The sequence below is a fragment of the Lasioglossum baleicum genome, chromosome 3 (genome assembly GCF_051020765.1).
Source record: "Lasioglossum baleicum chromosome 3, iyLasBale1, whole genome shotgun sequence".
Classification (NCBI taxonomy): Eukaryota; Metazoa; Arthropoda; class Insecta; order Hymenoptera; family Halictidae; genus Lasioglossum; species Lasioglossum baleicum.
Window position 1 is genome coordinate 18,895,891 of NC_134931.1, and position 27,450 is coordinate 18,923,340.

The 27,450-nt window shown below is 37.1% G+C and overlaps 5 protein-coding genes across 13 annotated transcripts; 1 reads left to right on the forward strand and 4 right to left on the reverse strand.

Moving 5' to 3' along the window:
• The first annotated feature begins 1,365 nt into the window (after positions 1-1,365).
• On the forward strand, positions 1,366-20,540 carry LOC143221873 (gem-associated protein 7-like). 7 transcript variants are annotated; one of them, XR_013011881.1, is made up of 7 exons: positions 1,366-1,450; positions 1,537-1,768; positions 2,090-2,221; positions 7,925-8,082; positions 8,458-8,660; positions 9,325-9,489; positions 11,796-12,122. XR_013011881.1 is itself a non-coding variant. In XM_076447485.1 (4 exons), the coding sequence occupies exons 2-4, from the start codon at positions 1,563-1,565 to the stop codon at positions 8,643-8,645; spliced, it is 552 nt and encodes a 183-aa protein (XP_076303600.1). In that variant the 5' UTR covers positions 1,366-1,450; positions 1,537-1,562; the 3' UTR covers positions 8,646-8,665. The 7 variants fall into 7 exon arrangements, 3 of the variants coding, with proteins under 3 accessions (XP_076303600.1, XP_076303598.1, XP_076303599.1); XR_013011879.1 differs by lacking the exons at positions 2,090-2,221; positions 11,796-12,122 and adding an exon at positions 18,210-20,540; XR_013011878.1 differs by lacking the exon at positions 2,090-2,221.
• Positions 3,881-5,320, reverse strand: LOC143221875 (uncharacterized). Its single transcript, XM_076447488.1, has 2 exons — positions 5,189-5,320; positions 3,881-4,827 (listed from the first exon to the last, which is right to left on the reverse strand). The coding sequence occupies exons 1-2, from the start codon at positions 5,265-5,267 to the stop codon at positions 4,277-4,279; spliced, it is 630 nt and encodes a 209-aa protein (XP_076303603.1). The 5' UTR covers positions 5,268-5,320; the 3' UTR covers positions 3,881-4,276.
• On the reverse strand, positions 5,189-7,674 carry LOC143221869 (uncharacterized). The gene is made up of 3 exons (XM_076447474.1): positions 7,496-7,674; positions 6,790-7,436; positions 5,189-6,327 (listed from the first exon to the last, which is right to left on the reverse strand). Exons 1-3 carry the CDS (start codon positions 7,662-7,664, stop codon positions 5,764-5,766), a joined length of 1,380 nt encoding a protein of 459 aa, XP_076303589.1. The 5' UTR covers positions 7,665-7,674; the 3' UTR covers positions 5,189-5,763.
• On the reverse strand, positions 9,520-10,837 carry LOC143221872 (mediator of RNA polymerase II transcription subunit 30). Of its 2 annotated transcripts, none has more exons than XM_076447480.1 (4): positions 10,697-10,837; positions 10,211-10,618; positions 9,766-10,022; positions 9,520-9,685 (listed from the first exon to the last, which is right to left on the reverse strand). In XM_076447480.1, exons 1-4 carry the CDS (start codon positions 10,809-10,811, stop codon positions 9,587-9,589), a joined length of 879 nt encoding a protein of 292 aa, XP_076303595.1. In that variant the 5' UTR covers positions 10,812-10,837; the 3' UTR covers positions 9,520-9,586. The 2 variants fall into 2 exon arrangements, with proteins under 2 accessions (XP_076303595.1, XP_076303594.1); XM_076447479.1 differs by having other exon boundaries at positions 10,694-10,834.
• On the reverse strand, positions 13,069-18,936 carry LOC143221874 (uncharacterized). 2 transcript variants are annotated; one of them, XM_076447487.1, is made up of 4 exons: positions 18,786-18,936; positions 16,520-16,653; positions 15,418-15,621; positions 13,069-13,707 (listed from the first exon to the last, which is right to left on the reverse strand). In XM_076447487.1, the coding sequence occupies exons 1-4, from the start codon at positions 18,862-18,864 to the stop codon at positions 13,354-13,356; spliced, it is 771 nt and encodes a 256-aa protein (XP_076303602.1). In that variant the 5' UTR covers positions 18,865-18,936; the 3' UTR covers positions 13,069-13,353. The 2 variants fall into 2 exon arrangements, with proteins under 2 accessions (XP_076303602.1, XP_076303601.1); XM_076447486.1 differs by having other exon boundaries at positions 18,704-18,806.
• Positions 20,541-27,450: the final 6,910 nt, after the last annotated feature.

Sequence of the window (27,450 nt, forward strand, 5' to 3'; positions counted from 1 at the left end):
GAAGGTTCTTTCTCGATCGAAGATCGATCAGCAGCTTCTGTTCATCGTATTGTTCGAAGCATGCCGTTAGTTACATGTCACAAAGTATAGGATATCATCGTCGTCCACGTTTGAAGGAGACCCCATAGGTTCGTGGCACGCGCTGCCAGCTGCCCCACAGCTGTCTCTCGCCTCTCACTCTCACTCTCTCATCTCTGTCTTGTCCCTCGTGCATGAAGCCGGGGTTCTTACCCGAGCGTGGTGCATTTACCACACAGAACGACCCGTTCCGTCTCTGTGTGCACGTGCACCGAGCCCGAAACGCGTGTGTCCACAGAATATTTCGTCAGTACCTACATTTGTTGCTACGTCGTTGCATACTCGATGAGGCGCGCACCCTTGAGGAACATCAAGACGCGCGCCTTCAAAGGGTGAACCGACACTCTTATTGTCTCTGAACGGTCCCTTCGATAAATTTTCAGATACACATCGTGATTCGCACGCTACCGAGTACTTTTCCACTTTTTTAGATCGTCTATTAGGTCTTCGCATTCGATTTTTAACAGTAAGATTGACCCTTTGCACTCCGAATTATTTTTCAATTAGCTCCAAAATATCTCAATCAGCTCTAAAATATCTGAAGAAAGAAATTTATCGATACCCAAAAATAAGAAACAGGTCATTTAAGGGGTTCCATGCAAGAGGGGCTATGCTAGAAAATATGAAACTTTTGTTAATTCTGTTACCTCTAGTGTCCAATTGTTGTCTCACAACAGCGCCCGCTCTAGCGGTTACGTCGCCCCAGACAAAAAGACAAATTGCCGCCCCTTAAGAATATATATATTTTTTAAATAAAGGTACATATTTTTTATTTTCAATAAAAATCAAATCATTTTATTTTGATTTTAATAGAAGCATTTATTTTAACAGACAGACAAGAAAGCGAGCTAATAAAAACGTGGTAATAAAAGCAAATTTTCTATTTATTGGGTATTTAACACATCATTATTTTTCTCACACTTACAGCCAAAATGGCGCCCCTAAATTTAGGCGCCCCGGACAAATGTCCGCCCCTAGAGCGGGCCCTGCTCACAATTTATACCCACATAACAAAATTCCTGTCTTTACAGGAAGTGCGCAATATTCGAAGACTTTGTAACTCTTCTGTGACAATGTTTTCTTATCATATTTTACAAGATTTTACTGCCACAACAGAGCACAAATAATTAAATGTAATTGTAATAGTCAAGGCAAACAATTCAATGATTCTTTTTGTAATTAATGTTCTTCTGCAAGGGCTCACCCCGGGCCCCGCAGTGTCTAGGGACGGTTGTGCATTTAGTATAATATTGCAACAGCGTGGGCTGTTGCTGAAATAAATGCTGGTAGCAAACGCGTCAAGAAAGCAGCCACGCACTGTTGCTCGAAATGAAGCATATTGATCGGTTGGTTTTCCGATCCTGTGTATACGGTAAGTGTCAGCCGTTTATCGTCGCACTGGACTACGTTGTGGGGGTTTACATTTGCGGTTTCTCATCCGGCTTGTCCGACACGCAGGAAATAGTCCTGAAGTGTCCTAGAGGATGCAAGGCTATTGGGTTTCGTGTGGAAAAAAAGCGTGCGAGGAGCGGCCTGGAGAGAGATGCAGAAAGAGAGAGAGGGGAGTGACACTATCGAGAAACGTAGAGACGCGAGTGCTCGTGCTGAAAGTAGAGGACAAAAAAAAACGGAAAACCAAAGTGCATCCGATGAAGACCGGAAATCCTAGGGCATTCAACCCTGACACTCGGTATATATTTAGACTTAAAGAGACATGCCCTAATCTGATCGCATAGATGCTTCCCTGGCTACCAGGCGAAATCTCTGCAACAGAGTATCATCACTTGAGACGATACGCCTCTGTACCTCCAAAATATCCCATCCACACCCGTTAATTGCCGTGTCAGTCACTCGCGGGCCAACAGTGATCCTTGTTCAGCTCTACGAAATTCATGCAATTTATTTCGAACTTATTTTACCCATTTTGTGCTCCAATAAACTATGTGGGGTTTATTTATTAGAATACAAAGGGATTTTTCGTTTTACTAATTATTATTTAAATTACTCGCAGATTTTATGCATAGCATGCAAAGGAGTTGAAGTGCAATAGCAACCTTGTAGTTTCAATTTTGTGAATCGAATTCAATTTTGTGGGAACTTCCAGGACTGATATCCGGCTACAGAAATTTTTCCCGAGCACGAAGTAAGTCAACTTTTGTTTATTTATTTGGCAAAGAACCTGCGAAACACGGTGGGATAGTCACGTCGAGCATATTGCGATTTTATCAGTGTCCCAAAAGGGACTTTACACTTCCGTGGAGGAAGTCGGGCATTTCCTATTTGCTTATTGAATAAGCACGCACGCAATGGCGTGCGAGTATCGGGCCTGCCTCGATACATATATTACACTTCGAAATAACCGAGTACGAGTAGTTTTCGCGCGCACTTCGTACGTGCCGCGTTAAATGCAAATTGCCAGCGAAAGTGTCCAATAAATTTCATTTCAGAACGCTAGCTTTAGCCATGCCGATTAAACGACTATTATCTCCAGAACGCCTGTACGCAGCGTAAAAAAAGAAACATTTTAAATGCGTGTCGATTTAATTCAATTGGCAATTTTATACACATTAATTTTATTAGCCAAGAATGCAGATATTCGGATTAATCTGAAATTGTCTGCATAGAAGATTATTGCGTATAATAATAGGTTTCTGTGAGTGAGTTAATGGAGCCACGGTGTAGGAATAGTGAGAATTTTTCTCTTTGAAGAATTACACGTGAAAGCTGCAAAGTATCCGCGTCTTTAGAGACACAATACCAGCAGTGGCGGCCTTCTCGAAATAGACGAGAAGCCCAGCCCTCCAAACTCGTCCGAAAATAAAACAGGTTTCTTCCCTGCGAACCACGCTGTCCAATTGGTCGCCTCTGTTAGAAGAGTTCTCTGATTAATCGTCAATTAAAACGGTCACGATTTATGTTTTATCGCTGGATTTTACAGTAAATGCAGAAGTCACGATTTCCTCTTCGTCGCGAGGCTACTACGAGCAACTGTACAATCGGCGAACAATTGTTCAAACAAACAGCTACACCTTACGCTTCCCTGATGCACGAATTACATTATCAAGGGCACCGCTAAAAGAAGCACGCCGTTAGTATCGTCAATTCCGAAAGTTATGCGTTTTGCAATAACAGGGAGACTAAGTGGAAAGATCGTTTAAATATTAAATAGGGAAGTGCATAAGATATACATAGCAAACTAAGAAAATTGAAATTATATTACTTATAATTAATTTCACACAATAAGTAAAGAAGGAGTACATGTTTTTCAACTAAACTTCCATCCTAAATGTAAAATGTTAAATAATAAAACTAGACAGCGGATTTTATGCATTTGTGACAAAAATGAGTAGGTGTAATTTGAAACGGTAAAAACATTAGAAGAATTTAAAAATACAGTTGTATCATTTTCAATCTATTAAACATAATAAGAAAGAAAATAAATTTCCATTTCACTCCAGTTTGGTCCAATTCAGGCATAAAATTTGTATTTTGCATAAAGATCCGCTGTCTGATAATAACAATTGAATATTATATAAGCAGTAGGATTGCTGAACTGCAAGAAACAGAAATCCAATTGAAAGTTCTTTTCTTCTTTAATAAGTTCGAACGAATGTTCGTAGCGTTTTTAAAACAAAACTCAAAGATAAAATTGAGATATTTATTCATAGGTTTGTTGAATAACATGATATGTCATCTAAAAAATAGAGAACTTTATAGAAGAGAATGAGAAATATGTTATTGAGCAAATCTATGTATAAATATCCTAATTTAAAAAGTTTTAATTTAAAAATGCTACGAACTTTTGTTCCAAACCAATATAAAATAAAAAGTATATTAACATTCTTAAATTCTATTAACCGTCCTACAATTCTGGATTTCACCTACTCTATGCTGGTTATAAATGCGCAAAATCTGCAATCTAGTAATAAAGTTCAGTAGATCAAAGATGGAATAAAAGTGTGAATTAAATCGCGTTAATTAAGACAAATTCGGTATTCTCTTATTGTTAGTAAAGTATATTAACATTCTTAAATTCTATTAATCATCCTACCATTCTAAATTTCACCTACTCTATGCTGGTTATAAATGCGCAAAATCTGCAATCAAGTAATAAAGTTTACTAGATCAAAGATCGAATAAAATTGTGAATTAAATCGCGTTAATTAAGACAAATTCGGCATTCTCGTTTCTAATAATACTAATAGTCATCTTCGTTTTGAAAATCCGCCCAGTTCATCTTCTGTCTGTTTCCATTCTTGGTATAATCGTCGTCATCTTCAATGTAATCATCCTGAATATTCTCGTAATTTCTATTCGGGACATTATTCAATAATAACTGTCCTAATGCTTTCGCCTTCTTCCGATCTCTTCTCGTCATACCGTTTCCCGCGTTATCATGCATATCCAAAGCGTCCCTTTCTTGCAACCGCTTGACAAACACGATCTGAGGCCATTGTCTGCCCTTTGTTGTCGTATCGAATAATAATGTGAACAGTGACGCACCTGGAGTGGAAGTGACTGAATTGCGAAGTTTCAAGTTATGTTTGTTTAGATACGCATCCAAATTATTATCGAATAACACAGCATAGCTTCTTCCTCGACCGACAAGCTCCATGTATTTATAATTCGCCTTTTGTTTACTCGGTGTCGTAGGAGTGTGTTCGGCGATTTCATCAGACAATGGCGAAAAAGCCGTTAATCCTTCTGATAAGTCGTTGACATCACCGTCGGGTTCCGTTGAATATTTTTCTGAGAAGAAATTCGAAGAAAATGAATTCTCAAGTATTTATTTTCTGAATAATTGAATCCTCAAGTATTTAATTACTTTATCGAAACGCTTGGTGAACAATCGTAACCGTGTTGATACCGTACCTATTGCAAGCTCATTAATAATTTTTTTTAAAAGAAGCTTAATAATTATCTCTAAACAATAATCTCTAAAGAAATGAATATGTTACTTTCGATAAATGAGATCGTTGGAAATTATTCAGTCGTCACCGGTAGGTAAAGTATTAATTTTCGATTACAGATTATATCAAGCTGTAAATCTTCTCCTTAATTTTATCATTGCTAGTTCATTTACTATGCGTTTAATTATATGTATACTTACTTGACAGCAGGTAATAAGCGCCAGGTATGAGAAGGCTAATGGACATTAACAGAAAGAATTTCATCTTTTCACAACACATTATGTAGTAACCGAAACTATTCTCTGAACACAAGGATGTGCTGTTTGTTAGAGTACCGATTCAATGAAACTGACTATGGTTGATGTGTCCTAGCTTGGGTCACCCCACGACGTCGTTATCGAAACACCATAATTACGTGTTTACATTTAACCTGTGTCCGTGTTACACAGATTGTAAGAACTCCAATTGATATTAAATCTACGGAGCATTAAAACTGACTATTTTACATCATGAAAATAATATACTTATTTAGAAATTTTTACTGTATGTACAAAAGCAGAATGAAAATTGATTAATGTCCGAATGAAATAAATTTATTGAACAATTCCCCATGAATGCATCTTTACAATCTCAATACTCAAGAATTTGAAAATTTCCACTTTGTTCGCCAAGTTTAATCCTATAAATCTTACACTTCTAACAGGAAATTTTATTTCTAATATCTATTATGAACAAGTATCAAATAATTCAATATAATCGTGTTACGCTGCGTAACCTACGCGACAGGTCTGAAACCGTTATTAGAATTCGGCGGTGTATTGTACGGCGTGTACAAGTATCTATTGAAATCATGAGGAAAATATTCAGGCATTTGTTCGTGAGGAAACTCATTCGTAGCCGAAGAGCCGGGAGGCGGGTTAAAATAGTAATTGTACCTCTCGTCCGATGAGTAAAAGTTCCCCGGCTTATCGTAGGACGGTAAATTATAATTAACAGAATCGTAATTATGATACTTGTACTCGTTCGTTTCCGTAGTAAAATCTATGTGATGTATATCTTGCGGATATCCAGTGTAATATCCATAAAACGGCGTTGTTGTTGCGTTATTCTGCGTTGTATTTTCATTCATCATCGGAAGAATAACGTTTGTCAGATTTCCAGGATTCGTACTGTTGACACCGGTCGCGTTCTTCTGATGATACTTCGTCGTTTTATTTGGTTTGAAAAAACTGTCGAATATCGACTCTTCGGCAGATTCAAGGTCGTCCTCTGATAAATTATTGTTCTGTTTCCTCCTTAATCCTTTCCGCTCGCTGCAGGTGGTTTTGACTTTTGAAATCTATGGTGTTAATGTTACATAAATTACAATACATTACAATGTATCTACAATATAGCTAACAATAAGAAATATTCAATTAATATAAAATATAAACGACTACAAAATCAGTCAAGCTTTCGAAAAATGATGAAGATATTCATTTCTGTAGCATCTTCAGGAACTCGTTTAAAAATCTAGAAGATTAATTATTCCGTAGCAAGAATAAATATAATTTTAGAATATATGCTTCTCCTATAATATACTCTAAAAGCAAGAATTAAAAATCCACAAGAATGTGAAAATAAATGTTATAATAGATTCGTCATCTAAACAAAAAATTCAATAAAAATGTATAACATCTACGCAAAGCTTTTACACACCTTTTAAGCTAACATTGAAACAAATCAGAAGCTTCGACGAGTTGTATATGAAAAAACCGTCACGTGTGCACGGATCCAATTGATCATGTTGCCGAATTCTTACCTTCTCTTCCGCATTGCGGTCGTCTTCAAATTCTGCGGCTTCGCCAGCCTCTACCTCGGCGGCGTTTGAAGTTCTGACATTCTCGACCTTCTTGGCCTCTTCTGTATATTCGTCATTGTTGTTCGACAAGTCCGCCGGCTTTTTGTTCTCCAACAAACTCAGTATTTGTTCCTGCTGCGCCAACGATTGGAGATCATTTTGCAATCCGGCAGTCGGTTGTAAATTCACTGGGCTCAGCACGGGGTATAATCCGAGAGGAGTGGCGAAGATATAAGGATGTGACACATACGGGTAAGGGCCGTAAATCGGAGCAATGTGTGGTGAAACTCGAGAAGCATCGAAATTTAACGACACAGGCGGCGGAGGCTTAGCGTACGTTTTCACAAGCGACGTCGGACTCGTTAAACCGGCAACGCTTAAACCAGCTAGAAATGCCAGGCTCCCTAAGACTTTGCTTTTCCTAATTGGCGAGTTCGTAACTTTGTTTGAATCGTCCGTCTTCGATGGACTCAGTCTCGGCAGTAGCAAGTCACTCCATAAACTCGGTACTCTGGTCGTTTGATTTTCATAGTTCTTCGTGGTCGTTGCCAACGGTTTCCAGGGGGTTTTTAAATTTTCCGACGTCGACGCGGTATCGCAATTTAACACTAGAATGCAAACAAAACGATTAGAGCGTGATCGCAAACGTCCACGATTGTATACTCACTGTTGCAACAAATCGAAGCAATTAGAAGCACGTGGATCAAGAAACTCATTGTGACTGCACGACGATCGCAATAAGAGTGAGGAGAAACTAAAAGAAGCTCTTTAAACAAATATTTTGCAGCTGCGGGTCGCCCCCATGATCCATTCTGTGAAAGTTTCTTAGATACCATTGAAAATATGTTAATTATGTCGATGTAAACTTCCTCGTTAGGGCATGTGGGCATCTGCTGCGAAATGATTCATATACGGAAGCGAGTACCTTCGACAGTTATCAATTGCTTTGATATCGTGCTAATACATTTGAAAAATGCTTGTTTTCGAAAAGCATTTACTAACGCCAATTCAAAAATTGGCGGGCATGGTGGAGATGCGCGCGCAGACCCCTGTTATTCCGCCATACGAGATTTACAATTTACATACTCGCTTTTAGGTGCCGGTTGAAACTTTCTGAAAAAATGACCGATATTGTTGAAGATGATATGAAATTAGATGAAAACGATACTGAATTAGACTTCGCAACTCCGGAGAAACAAGAAGCTCGTGCATATTTGCGCGAACGATTTCTGCGAGTGATTACTGGAATTGTCGGTACGATATCATCATATTTCTATACCTCCTATTTTCCTTTTTATTTAGATTTCGTAGCTAAACGATACATCGTAATATTCAAATTGACCGATATTTATTTTCTTCTGTTCAATCGGTTTAATTAACCGCGAGATTATTTAAATATGGCGCCAACATCAAAGTGCAGCTCCTATGCGCGAATTTAATTAGCAGGAATCGAATTAAATTTGATTTCTGTTGACAACAGTTATAAAATCAAACAATCGTGTTGAAAATTCTAAGAAATACAACAGAACTCTTAATGTTTGAAGATTAGCTTTGTAGGTTGTATGAAAATCTAAGAATTAGGTTAAAAAGCAGTAACACATAAATCAATTGAATTGCATATAATTTCAGGTAAAAAGGCGGAATTTTATTTACACGAAAATACTCGAGTTTGTGCCGAGTTCCGAGGCTGCGATATAGACTTCTTGGAGGTCTATGTACGTAACCTGGAAACACCATTGGGAAATATACCAGAAGCTGTTTTGAGAGCAAATGACATTATTCATATGGATGTCAAAGACATTAGCACGGTACAATGATGGGTTTTATAGTAGGTAAGTAGTAACAAAGCTTTTACTTCATAGTATCTATGTTAACGTTACAAATAAGGATTATAGATCATAGCTGAAACAATACGTTAGGAGTAACCAAATATTTGTACAAAATGTTTATTCTCTAATATACCTAGCTGACAAAAATAAACATTATTTTACGACTCATGAAGCTAGTACTTTATTTTTCTCATTAGCTAAAACAAAACAAAATATATGGGGCACATCAATTTAGTTAAAAATACTATTGGGTTGGCAAGAAAGTAATTTCGGTATTTTAAGATGTAATAGCATGAATGATAATGATAAGATGCAAGCACTGAACTTTAATGAATAAGGTATTTTCCCTTTTGTTCGATGATCTTTTGCTAAAAAGGATAAATAAGAAAATATTTTATTGATTAAAGTCCATCGCTTGAATACAGAAATTTGGTTTTATTTCATCTTAAAATAACGAAATTACTTTCTTGCCGGCCCAATATTAGGTAGTTTTAACATACAACTGGCAATATCCTGAATAGCATATCTTATAACAGAATATCTGACACAAATTTACAGTAACTATCAATGTTAAACCCCTTAGTTTATTATTGTGGCTGTATCTCTGTAGGAGCAAAGTTCTCATTGCACAGTAGCTTAATTGCTAAGCTGTCATTATATGTTACAGCTAAGAAAGAAGAATTCCAGTTACATAAAAATACTCGCACTTGTGCCCAGTATCGTAACTGTGACATACATCATTTAGCAGTCTGTGATAATAATTTCAAAACACAAATAGAAAACATTCCAGAAGCCGTTTCGAGAGCAAATCACATGGATATGGTTATAACAGGTGAGTAACAAGCTTACCTTGCACAGGAAATAAATTGTTATTTTTTTTAATGCATTTTTATAATAACTTATACAAATATTTATGTACAATTCGTAGTTTAAGATCGTCGCATATTTAACATTGTATTTATTTCGGAAATGATACGTCGTAAATGATCAATGATTTCCTTGAGGTGCCTATTCTTTAATACAACTTGCTGGAAAGAACAAACGCGATTGTGTAACGCATGAAATTTAACAATTCATTGTCTGTTTTGCATTTCAAGTCACAACTTACCTCCATAATTTCTTTGCTTTCTTCACATGCAAGTCTGTAAGCCTCCGATGTCTTTTTCTCGTCAGACTTCATGTCCCATTCTTCCTTCAAAGGAATTAAACTTTCTATGTGTGTGTACTCCATGCCTTGTAATTGGCAGCTCTCATTGCATTTCTCATAAATCAGTCTTAAACGTTTGAACAACAGTTTTAGTGTTCTTAGTTGTTCTTGCACTTTATTCTTCTTCTCATTGGCTAAACTGGTCCCTTGAGCAATTCCTGAAATTTTGAAATTTGCTTAGATAGTACAAGAAAACACGATTTATATTAGACACAATTGAATTCTAAAAAATACTAGAGGTGTGCGAGAACCCAAAAATGTCAGGTACCCGATGCTCAGGATAGGTTGGGCTTAAGAAAATTTCCAACCTGACATTTTAGGGTTCTCGTACAGCTCTGCTAAATACCATTCGGTGGTTGCAAGACTTTTAAGGTTTGAAACACTTCCAAAGTACGGCTGACAATATCCTGAACAGTCTCTTGTCCAAATCTGCATAAACTGGCAGTATTGAATTCTTTAGTTTGCTGTTGTTGCGGCGGTGGCTGCGTAGGTGGTACAGGTGTTTGTGGAATAGTGGTTTGATTACTCGACTGGCTATTCTGCTGCGCCATGGCAGCCTGTTGCTGCTGCTGCAATTGTAATTGTTGTTGTTGCATCTGCTGCATCTGTTGCTGCATTACAACAGACTGTTGTTGCTGCTGTTGTTGTGCTAATACTTGCTGAGTGCTAGCCATACCCATAGCATTTGTACCTACACCACCTACACCAACTCCTACTCCCACGCCAACACCAAATTGTTGAGGACTCACCATACCTACATCAATTTACATTACAAACATTAAAATTGACATATACTATTTAATTATTTCTTATATAGTAACATACACACCACCTTGTTGAGGCCCCATTAAACCCGAGACCATTTGTCCTCCGCCGAACTGTGTTCGCATTGCTGATTGCTGTACATTAGGAAACCCAGAAGGGAAAGGATGTTGTTGGCCCGCCATATTTTTCAAAATTTATCACTGCTTCGCATTCGTCGATATACAGTGGTAGAGAAAGAATTAATCAGCGAAGCTAGACAATTTTGAGGTTAAGTACCATTTTAATGCGTGTGCTGCGCGTTTAACCGTTTCACAATCCGAGGTATTAATTCTTACGAGAACTTTAATGAATTTTCTCTTATCAATGGAAGACAAACAGACGTCAGTCAGAACGTTCACAAAATGTAGAAATTATTTTCGTCGTCACATAAGTAGCTCTAGTGAACAACTTTCCGCAATGATATTCTCGTTTACTATTCGAAATTACACAGAGAATCACACCATCATAATATTAGTAACAATACGATTATAAAATATACATATTTTCTTCGATTACGTGCTATATAAAGTGCACGTCTCACATACTACGTTACAAATTGTTGACATCACATTGCGCACGTGTGCCGCGCTAGTGGCGTCACCACCTATTTAATATTATCGGCTTTTGTTCGTATTCATTTCAATTTTTCAAAATGCTATTTTGTATGCAATATTCGTGAATGTACACTAATTTCAAGTAAACCAAACATATTTTCAGTACTGAATTTTAATACTAAATTTTTATTATTTCTTTAATACTCTAATACTAAATTTTCAAATTATTGGTGCGTGTAGTTTGGAATAATGGAACACGAGGGCAATAGCCTTCTAAAATATAAAATAAGTAAATATAATTTATATATTTACGTGTACTTGAAATAAATATTCGTTTTTCAATGATAAAATTGATTGATCATGCTTTTATTTCTATGCAGAAATTCAGAGGAATAGCAATTTTAACAATCACTTTTTACAACATTACCTAGTAAACTAATCCTTCTACTTCTCAAACAAATTCAAGTCGCCTGGTCGAATTTTAAAAAAGTTTTCAAAGCTCGTCCACATAATTTTGTCCCCGACTGTAGATGCATACTTTCTCTCTTTGAAAACCGATGTTACATTACACAGACAAACAGCTTGGTCGCATCTCCGCGTCGCAGGATCAAAGTTGAGGAGAAATTCCACGGAAGATAGGTCAGAATTTGACGGTATTCGAGCAATGTCTAAACAGGAGATAAGGCCAGCGCACACGAAATGAACAGTGTAGACGGGAACGGGCCAATCTTCTGTCCCCGTGCACCTTGCTCGGCTGTGCGCTCACAGGAACATTGTTTTTTTTCCGTCGCAGTCAGTGTCCATCAGACTGTTACGAGGGCTGTTCTGCACGGGAACCAGTCGGTCTACAGAAGAAACGGTACCTGAACGAAGGGCACAACGTGGACGGCAGTTAGAATGCTTCTCAAGCGACTTTTCTTCGTCACATTATTGACACACATAGTTTACCTCTGCAAGAGTCGGACGATACAAAACCAGATTCTCAAGATCAACTCTACACCGACAACAGATTTACACGCGAACGGAATCCACAGACACAGAGCAATCGATCTTAAACGATTAACAAGTAAAACAGTGAACGATGGCACCTTGCAAGGAGGCTCCGGCGAAAGGAAACCGAAGACGACTGGAAATAACCGTTGCCCTTACGAGACGAAACAGTTATGCTTGATTTTCTCTTTATCCAAAATCGCTAACGTCCACGTGACTGATCAGACGGATCAAAGTCTGAAGTCTTCAGTTCTCCCCAGCGCATGGAACGACGATGTTGGTGTTGACGAGAAACTGGAAGGAAATGAAGATCACTATGGACGGGGAAACTTCGCGGGCTCTTCGAAGAAAGATTTGAAGTCACCGAACGTCCATTGCCGAGCGATTCGCGATGTTTACATACCCGATGCCAAACAGAAACTGCCAGCCTTCGCTTGCAAATTTCACAACAAGACCTTCGTCTTGTCGAGCACGAGGTTTTTTCAGGATCGGCGACCGTATCTGGACATAAACCTCAACGACGATGTTTTCAAAAATGTGAAGCAGGTTCGAAAGATTTCTAGGAGCAACGACTTGAGCGTGATACCAGCTCTACTGGTTTTGAATGTGCCCAACAACGACTACAGAATCGAGAGACGGGACTCGGTTTCCGATGAAAGGAAAGTCAATCCGGATGAAAGGAATCGATAAACATTATCGGCCCGCTTGTTATCCTATTTCGTGGGACGTTCGTATACCCGGTGATAACATCGAATCCGTTATCTGTCGCCGACGGAGAAAAACACGTGTGGACAATGTGATTGTATGTATGCAGCTTTTGTTGGTCTTTTTTTGTAACCGAATGAACCTGTTCACCTTTTATCGATTGTAACAAATTTTCGAACGTTTTATTCGATCCGTAATAAATTACATGTTTTGGATTTTGCGTTGTGTTCGATCAAGTTCCAGTAATATTCTACGTATATGTTTAATAATACTTTATATATAGCAATAATCAGTAATAACTTACAATAAAGTGATTTGACTCTTAATACTTTGCAATAAAAATTAACTCGCACGATCTACTAAACAAGTATGTATCACAAAATTCTAGAGCATTTGTATTGCTAGAAACAAGTCTCACTATGGATAGAATATTTTATTATTTTGATTTCTCTTCTAACGATTGATTCTCTGCTCGCTCCGCCTCTAATTGATGCAGCACTTCCGGTGGAACAACCACTTTTCGGACGTTTGATAGCATGTACGAAAATGGTTGTTGTTTGATAGGCTTCTTGTCTGAGAGTGCGGGAACATCTTCGTGCACGGAATATCGATCCTTCGACGTGAGAAGATGAAGATGCGGCATCTCGTCGGCAACTTCGTCTAGTTTATCCTTCTCGTTCGATGGGACTTTATTGGAATCATGCTTGTCGTCGGAATTTGCGGATTCCTCCTTCAGTTCAACTCGTAGTTTCTCCAGAACATCTTTCTCCTCTTCCGTTAACGGAAGCAGCTTGAAAATAAAACGATTTTGTCTTAAGGTTTAATATTTAAGAAATTAAAGTTTTTGGAAAAATATTTGGAACCTTGGTTAGCATAGTTAGAAAGTTTGAGAAGTGGAGATATTCTTTGATTAACGGGGCATTAGTGTAGCAGGTCCAAAAAATTGATATACTTCACATAAAATAGTTTTTTTGCAATTTTCTATCAAACCATTTGAAAAATATGCTCCTAAAATTTTATAATCGAACATTTGAACTTCAACAATTGCCACGACTGACTCAAATTTTGCATACATCTTCAACGCACGTTAAATATTTTAGAAATTATTTAATTATGTAGGCGGTTTGCAATTCATAATATAATCGAACTATTATTTTTCCTACGTACTCGTAATTTAATATTTTGTGAAATAATTATAGATCTAAAGTGTAATTGAGTGAATCAATTTAAGAAAGCTTGAATACTCGACGAATGCGTTTATGAGTGTATATGAATTGACTATTTGATTGCTGTTGCGTAATTCTGTAAAAACCTGTCCTATTATTTGACCATTACTGTCGGCTTTCAGGAATGATAGAGACAATCAATAAATTAAGGACACGTGAGCCAATCTTATTTAGTCATATGCGTAACCGAAGCTTCATCAACGCAATGAATTAGTGTATTGTGGATAATGATCGCTTGACTCCGGATCTTGATTCGAAATACAAATTGTCCAAGTTTGTTCTAAGAAACTGTATTTCCTTTTTTAATAATTTTTAAAATAATTGATCGCAATGTGAACAGAATCTCCAACTCTACTCAGTCGTCTAACAAGCTTGTTAATACTTCTTCGACTTAATTAAAAAAATTTAGAAATTCAGTATTAATTCGTAAGATAACTTCATATTGTTAATATGCACTTATACAGAGTGACAGTGGATCCAAAAAAAGTTTCGATTCTCAAGACGTTGTCAATATTTGAACTATGATAATTTCGTTAAGAAAAAGGTACAGTAATAAATTTTAAAGCTCGAAGCCATTACAGTAAAATCTTGATCTCACAAGGACGGAAGCTTCTTTGAGGATAAAAAATTGTGGAAAATTAATTTTGTACGAAAATTTCATTAGAAATGAATAATGTAGGGGTGCATGAATTAATTTTATACAAAATTCAATATTATTATGAAATTTTATATGATTAATATTATTTGAGGAGGTAATATTATGTATAGAAATTTTATATAGAATCTAATATTGTTTTAAACACTTATTGTTGTACACAACAACTATTGTTGCACGATCTTAGTTAGTTCGCCTAGCTTCTGCACTGGGGGACATCCCACAAAAAAATGGTAGTCTTACTAACTTTCCCCGACTATCGAAGTTATGCAGAATATTCGCCGACGTTGTTAGTTTAGTACTATTAATACGATATGATACAATGACTTGTAAGGACAATCAATTCGATGCGTCATCGATTTCATCTTTTGATTAGCTATTGTACGCGAAGATCCACTCGCAAAAAAATGTACGCGTGCAGAAGCTATGGATACGGTATATTCAACAAGCCGGCCGTGCTTCTTGGAACTGTCACGTCGATTATTGTGGGTGTGCATACAATAGCCATGACATACCATCCATTCTTGTTAGTGAAAGCATTTCAGGTGTTAAATGATTCGAAAATTCAACTCGAAGGCTAGTCGAAATCAATGAGCAGGAAATAAATGAAGATCGTTACCTTTACCACTGGTTCGGACGTTGGTTTCTCTTTTAACGGTTCCGCGTCAGTATCCTTTTTCGTCGGATCATTACTTTTTTCGTCATCCGAAGAGTCATTGATTTCGGCTTGTCTAACATGTATTGCCTCTATTTTGTCTTTGTGCGCTTCCTCTTGCTCTAAACTGATATCTGTGGGACCGTTAACATTAGGTAAAACGGTGGCCTGTAATGCAATGTCGAAACACTTAATTGGCTACTGAAGAAATCGATTTCGGAATTCGGGAATGTGTGTACACACTAGGGTTGCTCTTATCTGCTCTTATCAAGAATTTTTGTCGGAGTTCTTTTTATGGCAACTCCCAGGGTTGTTGCAAATAATTGAAAAAAATCTCTGCAAAGTTTGAGCTAGATCGAATAACGGGAAAACGTGTGCTCCAAGACAAATTAAACATTAAAATGATTAACTTAATGCTCATAAAATCGTTTTTTTCGAATATCTTCTAAATTATTTACCGCGTCAAAAATATGTTAGACAAAACTTGTAGATCTGGACAGGCTGCTTCTTTTGTGTCCTATTACTCTTCCTCGTAAACGTATTTTTTTTGAAAAACTTGATAAAAATTTTTGACAAGAGTAAATATATTCACTTATAAGAGCCACCCTAATTTACACTATATTTTTTACGGTAAGAGAGTAATCATTGACAAATATCGACAAAGGATATTCATATTGAAGGGGTGAAAACAACCCCCACTGTTTTGGGTGGGAATATTTTGTCGAATTAAGTTCGAATAAAAAGTAACTTTGTTTATAAAATGGGTGTAAATGCTAGAGTACTGTTGGAGTAAATCTGTAATCGTAAGTACAATTAATAGCGTTCGGACACTTAAAAATTTATTTTTCTGTTTGTCGTTAAGTATGAAACTTGTCAAATAAAACACAAATTTCAAACACATTTGTCAAGTTTCATTAGTCAAGTTTGCTTAGCTACTATTTTTACTATTATACAATTACTGTTTATACAATTATTTTTATAATTAATATCAAAAATTTTATCAGTTTTGTTCGTTTCTAACTTTTGTTAGTTATGTGCATTTGAAATTACGGCAGAGTCAAATTACCTTTAGTGAGTGCGATCCTTCATGAAACGCCTCCGCTAACGCGGGATTTATTTCTTCCAAAGGCTGATCCCCATGCCTTATGTACACTGGGATGTAACCTGGGATGCTGGGTAATATTTGGATCGGAAATGAATCTGTAAGGTATTCGGATTAAATAAAAATTTAAGTTCATCCTGTAGGAGTGTACGAGTTATTCAATCAAAAAGCTGAAGCAATGTTTGTATTCAAACGCCAATGATTTAATTTTGATCTTGGAGGAAACTGCTATTTTAAACATTTTTCAAGTATATTTAAATTTTTTGAATACAAACAAAATTAAAGTGCTCGCATTATTGCAACGACAAGGGATCCCGAGCAATCGAACAATTAATTATCGATGTTTCCAGTGAAAATTTAAAATATGTTGTAACAATTTTGTTCCATTTTTAATCTATTTCTAATGATTTACTCCAATCTTACTTTTCAATCATTTGATTCTATCTGAAATATTTTTTAATAATTCTGCTCTATCCAAAATATTTTTCAACACTTTTACTTTAAAAATTTACTAATTTTACTTGTACTATTCTTGAACAATTACACTCTTACTGGATCTTAACTTTAGCATTCTGAAATACGAAGTTACATTTGTTTTACTAATACAGTTCTGAATTTGTTGTCTAATGAAGTTTAATGTATATTTATTTTTATATCATACAATTGTCGATAAATTTGATTTTGAATGATGATGACTTAAAATCCTCTCATCTTTTCGATAATCATCTTGATAATAATTAGACTTCGGATCTTCATGCAAAATAAAAAATGTTCGCATTGATTGCAGGACACAGGAGCCAAATAAAAATTGTATTCTTCTTTTAATTATCCTATTAAGCTGAAACGAATACATTGATGTCCTTAAATATTTTTAATATGTCCACCGCTTTTTAAATTGTACGTGCCCATTTTTGTCATAAATGCATAAAATCTGCAGTATAATAATAATATGTATTTCCAGCTATCAGGCCTTTCATTTCACTTTTTTTCTCATCATTACAGTTCTCATCGCTTGCCACTGAAAATCGTTATTGCTTGCTGATCAAGATAGCATAGCTATTCACAGCATAGTGGAAGCTCTCTAACGATAATAGCAGGATCCCTTACAGCGAAAGTCTGAGATTAAATTCGCTGACGATACCATAAGCATCCTATAAGGAGTACCGGTTCATTAAAGTTAATTAGAAAACAAATTCAGAACTATGTTAGTGGAATAACCGAAGAAAAATTCACACGACAGGGGCATTAACTGTGTTGAAACGGAAAGAATATCGTTTTCAGATTTCCCAGCATGTTTTAGACACATTAGTATTATCATAATAACAATTAATATTGTTACAATCATGTCAGAAAAAATGTGTGAAATAAACTCGGTCAGTAGAATGATATACGAAGATGGTAAATAGAGTAATAAATGACTGTCTTTGAATAATAATACTAATGATATTGCTGGTATTGAATATTTTTAACAGCTTTGCTTAATTATGTCTTGGAATTATGTCCAAGTACAATCTTATCGTTTTTATTTAAACTCAAAACTTCTTATAATATTCGTTTAATTTGCGAAGGCGTTGCTTGTAAAATAATAGTTTTGTTTCACATATAGCTGCCGAATATAAATACGACACGAAGTTTTCATTCCAATAATTTTCAGGTTGTGTTATACTCTGCTCCACTAATGTAAATGCACCAATGAACGATCAGGTTTGTATCATCGACTAATTATTTCTTAATAAATAGTAAATACCAGTTCCGTTTAATTACGTTGCGCGACATACTAACTTCAAGTGTCACGATTTTGTTCAAGTGAAACTGTATCGACATAAATAATTTTTTGTTCAATAAACAAATTTACTATATCATTGTTTTAATTCGTAAGGAAGGTGCTGAACGTCTCTGTTCCACAGTATTTAATTTGAATACAATACGGAGCCCTCATCTCAATAATTCTCCGGGTGTCCCAGAATTTGATCCATTAGCGTGTACCCAGCCGCATGTAACCCGTCCTACACACATTTCCCTATCACCTAGAGCGCTGGTACGAGCATAATTCATCTGAGGAATCAATCACAAACGCTCTCTTGCGCACACAAAACAGTTTCTGTTAACGGTGCTCGATTTTTCCACAGCGCAATAACACTTGCTCACCAACGACTAATGATAAAACACCAGATTTCGGAGTCACGCTCGACTTGCGTACGCGGGAGTTTCGAATATTCCTGTTACTCACGGACATAACCAATAGCGAGAGATATTAGGAACACAAGATGGTAGACCCTGGTACCACACAGCATCTCAGCAGCCTGCATCTTTGAACGGTACTGAGCCCCCGGATCGCGGGGCTTTCTCCTTTATATGTACGGTCCCCTCTACCCTTCGATACTCTACCTCTATACCACGAAGAGGTCCCTCGGGGTTAACGACGTTCCGTTAATATCCGAACAACAAAACGAAAGAAACACCGTCAAAACTTCCTTCACTTTCGGCAATCGGAACAACGGCTATTAGGATACCCTTTCTTCCTAGAATCGGGCCGGCCGCGGCGATTCGGCTGCAGCGACTTTCATCCTCTTTCCAGAATCCAGGCTGCCGGACCATCGAACTATTCATTTCGATACATAAATTGAATACACCTTCGCAGCATGTGTTTAAGTTAACCGAGACGAGATTTTAGTTGGAAATTTTTGCAATTTCCTGCAAGGTATCGTTTGCCACGATGCGCTCCGAACAAAGGAATCTTTACCGTGATTGCGATTATGTGTTTACGTATTTATACCTTTGCTTGTAATCTATATTTTGTTGAGCTGTGTACATTTCAATTTGAAGTCCATTAAAAATCCATCGAATGCACTTTGATCTATCGCATCAAGTATCGTATAACAGAAATTGACATTAAAATCAATTTTTCAAGCGCTATGCACGAAGAAAAATTTGTAAGGAAGAGTCCAACAGGAACGTGCAAACTCTCGTTAATACAAGAAAATAAGTGCAGCAAAAGATAGAATTTTTTTCACAACATGCAGAACATCCTCCGCGTCGAAAAAAGCTAAGTGAAAAATGTGATATAATAGGTGGCATTTTTTATCAGTGATATAATTAACCGAAGCTGTTATTAACCGAGATGCTACTATCCCAACGGGACAAAAAATGATCCAAAAAGAGATTTAAGAAAGTCCGTTGCTCATGATCGGCATGCCACTGTTAAGAACAGATTCGTTCTCTTCGCGCAGGTAATCATACACCGTCAGACCTGCGAGAGATCTTCGACCTTGAATCTTCTTCTTCCTGATCGTTCATGTGAGTCCGATACGAAGAGCTCGGCGGTGTGTAAATTTTACGAATTGAAGGCCGGTTTCGTGTATGCATATGCTTAACAAAGACCGATAAATTGCAATATTAGTCCGGCAGAAACTGCCTGTAATGTTTATAAACATTTATTGTGTCGCGGTCACGTTTCATAGCTCGTTGAGGCGATAACTATATTTCAATCGTCACCTGGATGCGCTTTTGGAATGCTTTACTGAAATTGTTAATAGTAATTAGACTTACAGCGAATATTTAGGCAACATTTTTCTAAATTGATTGTGAGGGACGAAAACGGAATAAAAACGAATTTTTTCCCAATATTTACACAGTGATTACTGAACTAATGACACGTTCATGTCTATTCGGTTGATACATATAATTTTACGTACTCGTAATTTAATATTTCGTGAAATAATTATAGATCCATAGTGAATCAATTTCTATCGTTTCACTTTGTACTGTTTTATTCTACGAAATAGGAAATAAGTGTTTTATATGTATTGTTTTGTATTTTGTAGAATAAGATGTGCACAGAAAAATTATAAATTGAAACAATACATACAAAATACTTAACACACTTTAAATCAGAATAACTTTTTTATGAATGGACCAAACGACTTCGATTTCTCTGTAAGGCTAGAAGAATTAGTTTAGTAAATGACGTCTACAAAATATTTTAAAAAAATGCATTTGGTCGGAATTGCGACAAGAATATAGTAAAAATTGATTTTTACTACTTTTTTAGCTGGGCTAATAACGAAAATTTAAAAGATGTGTTTGGTCAACTCGTATAAATGATATACGCTCTGAAAATTTCATTGAAATTGGTTTACAAGTTCTATAAACGATCAAAAGTGATAAAATTGCAATTTTTCAAGCTAAAAAAGTAGTAAAAATCAATTTTTACTATTTCTTTCACAATTCCGACCAAATGCATTTCTTCAAAACATTTTTTAGACGTCGTTTACTAAACTAATTCTTCTAGCCTCACAGAAAAATTGGAGTCATTTGGTCCATTCATAAAAAAGTTATTCTGATTTAAAGTGCGTTGAATGCTCATTAGTGTACGAATGCAATTTCAAAGAGAACTGGTGAAAATGAATTTGAAAAATATGCGATTTTGCAAGTCCAATAGCACTCTGCAGCTTCCTTCAGAAAAGCAAACGAAGATTACACTTCTATTTTCCTCAGCACTTCGTTTTCAATAAATATGAGACTTAAGCGTTCCCAAGCATAGAATAGTAATTAACAATCGTAAAAGTATTGTAATGTAAATTTAACATTGAGACTTACATAACGGTAACGAGAACCCGCATCGGTATTTCTTTTAAAAAACTGGTCTCGTTTGTTTGCATTACGGTAGTTTCAGTATGTGCAGTCGGCGCGTAGTTAACGCGCACGCAGGAAAAAATAAAACGAGATGTGTCTGCAGTGTAAAAACGCGTGGTATCTTCAGTATCTTGTCTAATTTTACGAGAGTAGATCTACTAGCAATTTCCTTTAATCCGCTTCAGATCAGGAACAGGATAATTTGAATGTTGAGTTCTTGTTGCTGCATTGATACGGACAAAATAGAATGGAAAAAGCGGGCGTCTTTACGATATTTTAACGTAGCGATATTGTGACGAATGAATGGCCTGGGGGCAATGATGTATCCTGGACGAAAGGTCAGGAATTGATGTGTTCTTCTGAAAGTTTTCTGTTGCAACTGACACGTGCAAAAACTCTTGTTTGATGAACTGTGATGTCTTCAAATCGCCACACTTCTTTTTCTCGGTTTTGTGATCAGAAAATGCTGAATATTTCTTTCATATCCAAAAGGTTTTTAAAATTTTCCTGCTAACTTGCTGCACACAGTTATTATTTAATATTTCGTATTGTATATAAGATTAAACGAAAAAAGATGATTTTATTGTTCCAAATGTGCGTTCGCGAATTTTGAACTGCATTTGAAATGAAAAAGGAGAATTAACTAAGGAATTCGCATGATGCTTGAATAATAGAAAGAAATGGCCCTTTTATTTAGGGAAATGGAATTTGTACACAGCATCGTTTTACTTAACTTTAACATAACACTCTTATTATACTTATTTTTAAATGTCAGATTCTGTCTTTCCCATTGAACATTAAATATTTATATAAAAAGCTGTAATGTCATCAAAACGGTTACAGTCACAAAGCAATTTTTCTAATCGAATTTTACAACAGTTTGTTGCAATGGATTTCCATCCATTCGATAAATTGAATTCCCTACATCACTGTTTTTGACATCTTTATCTTTTCTCCGTTTAATAGGCAGCAATAAATAAAATGAAAATTGAACGAGCTTAAAAATGAAGAGTATCAGTCAGTGTAAATTGAATTTATGTACTGACACTTGTCAACCATTAAACACTTGTTAAACATGTTGACCGTTCTGTCTATCCATTAATTGAAACGCGAGGCATTTATTAACAGCATGGGAATAGTAATTAAAAATTGCGTCACTTTCCATTTTACATTGCTCGAGCACCGGTCGGCTCTATTGCATGACTAGCAACTGGTATCATCGATCGACGTCCCCTTTTCCGCTTATGCGTGTCAAAGAAGGATGTAAGTGACTAGCGACTAGATACTGCGTATTGCCGGATGTGGATGCATACATAATCTCGCCTATTGACACAGTTCAAATCCAGGCTTAGTAGGTCGATCGCATAAACTTTCCACGTTATTTCGGTGGAAAAAATAGTCGTCATTTTCTAAATCGTACGCGTCATATCTACGAGAGAACCAGTCACCTTGATTTAACAGATAAGCTTTTACGGAATACCGGTTTGTTATAAATATTGCTAATCGCTTTGCGTTTGCCATATCGCTAATTACAGAATTTTATTTACAAATTGATTTATCAATAGAGCAGGTACACTGCTTCGTGGAAATTAATGCTAATCCGTGATGTCACTAACGAGAAATGTTAACAAAAATCATATTGTTGGCATATTTACCATTGCTTGTAAGATGAAGTGTTCAAAGATCGCAAAACATCGTCTACTGGTAAAATACAATTGTTTGAACGCGTTTGAAATGAATGGAAAAAGAAATACAGTTTAAAAATATATTTTTATCTTCTAAATAAAAAAATGCATTCATGACAAAAATGACTAGTTATATTATCCAAATTTCATTAAGAATGTACGATTTTTATCTCGCAGAAAAATCCGCAGTAATATCAATCCTCGTTGTTTGGAAATTGTTGGCGCGAAGCATGGAAAGTCAGTTCCACTTAAAGACCGACAAGAGAAAATGAATGTCGGATCGCACACGTTTTCAGATCAGGTGAAAATAATTCGATCACCACCTGTTTGCCATGCTAAGCATGTGGCAGAGAACGAGGTGCAACTAGATCGGTCGCACTTGCCAAACAGGATGTTCTTGTTGCATTACGAGCTGTCTCAGATTATCATTGGGAGCATCATACCGCGAATTTTTCCGCAATCGAATCTTCGACTAGGACTGAATCCTCACGAAGCAGTAACCAGAGTCGTCAGATAAAGACTCGTCCCTTTTCACACTACCTTCCCCTTGTACAGCGCTATTCCCCCACGCTCCGTCACGGCCCGGTCACGTGACGCGTGTCATTTCTGTCGTGCACGTGTCAGAATGTCACGTGACTTGTCCGGTACTGGCAGAAAGGGGAAAACCTTCTCCCCTCAATTCAATAGAATGTAAAATATTTCATTATTACAGCTCACTTTTTCATTTAAATGCTTATTGAAATTTCCATTAATCTTTCGACACTTCGTTCATTGATATTACAGCTCAATTAATCTTCCACAGAGTCGCCAGATTAAAACTCGTGCCACCACTGTACCTTCCCCTTCCACGGCGCTATTCCCCACGCTCCGCCACGGCCTGGTCACGTGACACGCTCCGTCTCTGTCGTGCATAGGGTTGCCAGAAATGTTTTATCTAAATATAGAAGAAGTAGTGAAAACTGCAATTATGTATATAAGAGATAGGCTCAAAATATAGGAGTTCAAGTAAAAGAGGTACACAGCACATTTTAAACTTTTTTATTCAAACAAAGATTTTTGAAAATTCCTATAGGCACGTAAAGATCACGTTCATATATAGAAAACTCATATCAAATATCGAAGATCTGGCAACCCTAGTCGTGCACGTGTCAGAATGTCACGTGGACTAATCCAGTACTGGCAGAAAGAGAGTAACTGTTTCCCCTGAATTCGAATGAATTTTCCAGATCTGGTGACTGGGCCAAGGTAAATTTTTTCGAAAAGGAAAATTGCCATGGTGCAACGTGTTTGCAGTGTGCAGAGAGCTTTCCGTCCGCAGTGCAGCTGGATGCAACCGGTTTCATTTACGAGCCCTAACGTCGCCGAGGATTAAATTAAAGCCCTGCGTCGTTCTGTAATCGCAGAGAAACTTAAGTCATAGACAAGAGCAAAAGGAGAAGCAACGAGGGGCGTGTGTCTGAAAAATCCGATCGCGATTCACCTGGCGATATTTCACTCTGCTTATCACGGTCGCGATTAGTATCAATATGTGGCGAAGTGGCTCGCGATGGATGGAGCTCCGTGCCGATTATATCCATTCGCTTTCTCGATGACTGCATTACTGAAGAGCACTGACGTTGACCATGGTCTCAGGGCGCTTGTATAAATCATGCGACGTAATTGATCGTCGCCGAACCTGGAACTACCACGTGTTCTTCTTGCGGAGATAAGAACATTATTTACGGGCATTGTTACTACCTGCATTCCAACGAATTCGTGGTGATAGACCGAGGAGACGCAATGTAATAATCGATAAGTCATGTGCGTTCCGAGTAATAATTTCTCTGATATGTTTTATTGTTCTGGGTTTGGTATCAGTGATGTCTTCATCTTTTACTCTTCTTTCTTCTTGGATGTTTGTACTGTTAGATCAATTCTCGACATTTTGCAAAAGAAAAGAAGAATTGTCTGGGAGGCGCTGGGAACATGACTAAAACCTTGGGAATGTGTAAAAAAAGTTCAGTGTAACTATTATAAATATTACGATATTTTCTAAATGCCACGATATGTAATCCTTCATTTACCACAAGACGAACAAGCCATCTTAATTTGGTTGGTAAATATTGTCGCGTACTTATCAAAACATACTTATTTTTCACCCCGTAACGAAACTCAATCGAAATATAGAACTTAGCCTTTCCATATCGTTATGTTTTACTGATTCTGCAAGAACATATTCTTAACTATAATTTGCGGACGGATAATCATGGATACTTGAATTTTCATATTTCGATTTTCTGCCAGGTTTTCGGGGCTCCACTGTGCGACAAGAAGAAAAAAATGGTGAGATCAGTGTTACCGTTGTGTTTCAAATCGCAAGAACGAATTAACAAGGCGTTGACTAGCAAATGGTTCGAACTGCCAGTTTATATTAGTGGTCAGAAAAAATCTATTCGGAATAACGGACTAGCAACTGGGTCAGCAGTATCCACTGCTATGGATACATACTACATGAGACATTGACCTAACGAAAACCAATTAATCTTTCAAACGATAGGATTTATCGACTCCGTACTGCAACGAATGGCTCCGAGCGTGTACGTCGCGCGTCGCACGCGTTTCACGGTCCGGCTTATTACCCACCTGGTTCAATTAGTCACGGGGGCAATTGCTGATACGTGTCACTGAAAATACGACCTACGTACGCATCAATCATCCGAGCAATCAGCCTGATCGAATAGGATTGATTATCGCTTCAATCTGATTTTTCTGTTCTATTACGCAAATTACACATCGGAATTGTAGCTGCAATATTTCAAGTCTTTCAGCGACGTCGACGATGACTGATGGGAGCCTTGACATTGGCGGCTCGATCGTTAAAATTTCGAAAGCATACTCGTAAATATACAGTGGATCCAGAAAGTATTTAATAAGTAATGTCAAAGTTTAAGAGGTGATCGTTCTAAGTCAGTTCACCTACCCTTCCACTGGGGAGCGTACCCCGCAAGGGGCCAACAAGCTCGAGCTGCCTCGGTCGCCGAGCAATGAAAACACGCCGGGTAATCCGATACCGGGTCAAAACAAAACTTCTTTATTCTTAATTATTTTTTTATGGGACTTCCATCGACTTATTTGTATACTTGAGTCCAAATAAGAATGTACTTGTTCTGGGCATGTTGTTGCGCGTCAGTCATAAAATTCATGGCGTCAGCCAATGATCGCGTGGTCGGCGGAGTACGAGTAGGGAGATTAGCCAATGAACGAATTCCGTTAGAGTCATATGCGCAGTAGAGTCTTAAATTCGTCGGTTAATAAGTACATTCTTATTTGGACTCAAGCATAGCATAGATGGCGACTTTGGACCCTACTGTTGCAGAGTAGCGTTCATTTTCCTCTGAGATACTTTAACGCGATGCAGCAGATGAGAAACTGAAGACCCATCTTTCCTAAAAAATGCTGCAAATCCAAACATCTTCAAAAACTTTCAAACATTTTTCTTGTAAATGCTATAAAAATTTGTGCACGATTTTTTTGGCACCGTTTCGTGGAGCGAGGTACAAGTCCTCATGGTGTAACTTGTACCACTGTCAAGTTGGTGGCACACCTTTCATTCAAAGCTCGATGAAACGACGAAAAAAATCGTGCATCAATTTTCAAGATTGTTGTCGCAAGGAGAGATGGCACTGTTCCAGCAGGATTCCAGGAGGTCCTTGATTTTTCAGGTATATCCTCCGTTAAAATTCGTCGCACACAGTGACTACTTCCAGTGATGGACGGAGAAACCAAGGTCCGATTACTTCACTCGGCGGAGTCAGTTTTTGTGTATCGCCTCTGGTTCGCCCAGTTTTTCCTCATTGCTCCGCTTGTCCAGAAGACCTCGAGGGCCGATCGCCTACGGCGACGGTCAACGACCGGAAAATACTCGTGAATTGTGGAGAAGAAAATGGTGAAGAAGAGGATTGGGAAAGCACTGTCCATGATTGAGACTTTGATGGAAGTCACCGGGCTTCATTCGTCGACCTGCAGACCCACATTTTCACTAGGTTTTTATCGGAACGCCTTCTAATCGCTAGACTGAAGATTTCACGCGTTTATCGCGAAAATAAATGGGAATCGAAAACTGTAGAAACATTTAAAAAATTGAAGAGTTTCAATATATTGTTTCCAATATTAAAGTTATTAACGCTTTACCTACCGGCAATTTTTTAATAGCGTTTTAAAAATGAAAGATGAGTTGTTGGGAATATTTCTCAATAAATTGTTTAAAAGCGACAGCAATATCGTTCATAATTCCGCAAATTTTTAGAATCAATGTAGTGTAACACCTACCTCTGAAATTATTATTTAAAGGAAAATTATTCAGCTGTCTTTGCATACAGTTCAGAAATTAAACGTGTTAATGCAAGAAATAAATATTTATGTAGCTCCTGTATCTCGCAATTCATGAAACAATTTTTTATTTTGCAGTCTATTATTTAGCAATCACTGTGGAACATTAAATTGGACATTATTCGTTTTGACAGAGGATTATCGAATTATTAGAGACACTTGTTTAAAGTAACGATTAGTTAATTCATTAAATTTATTAACTCGCGA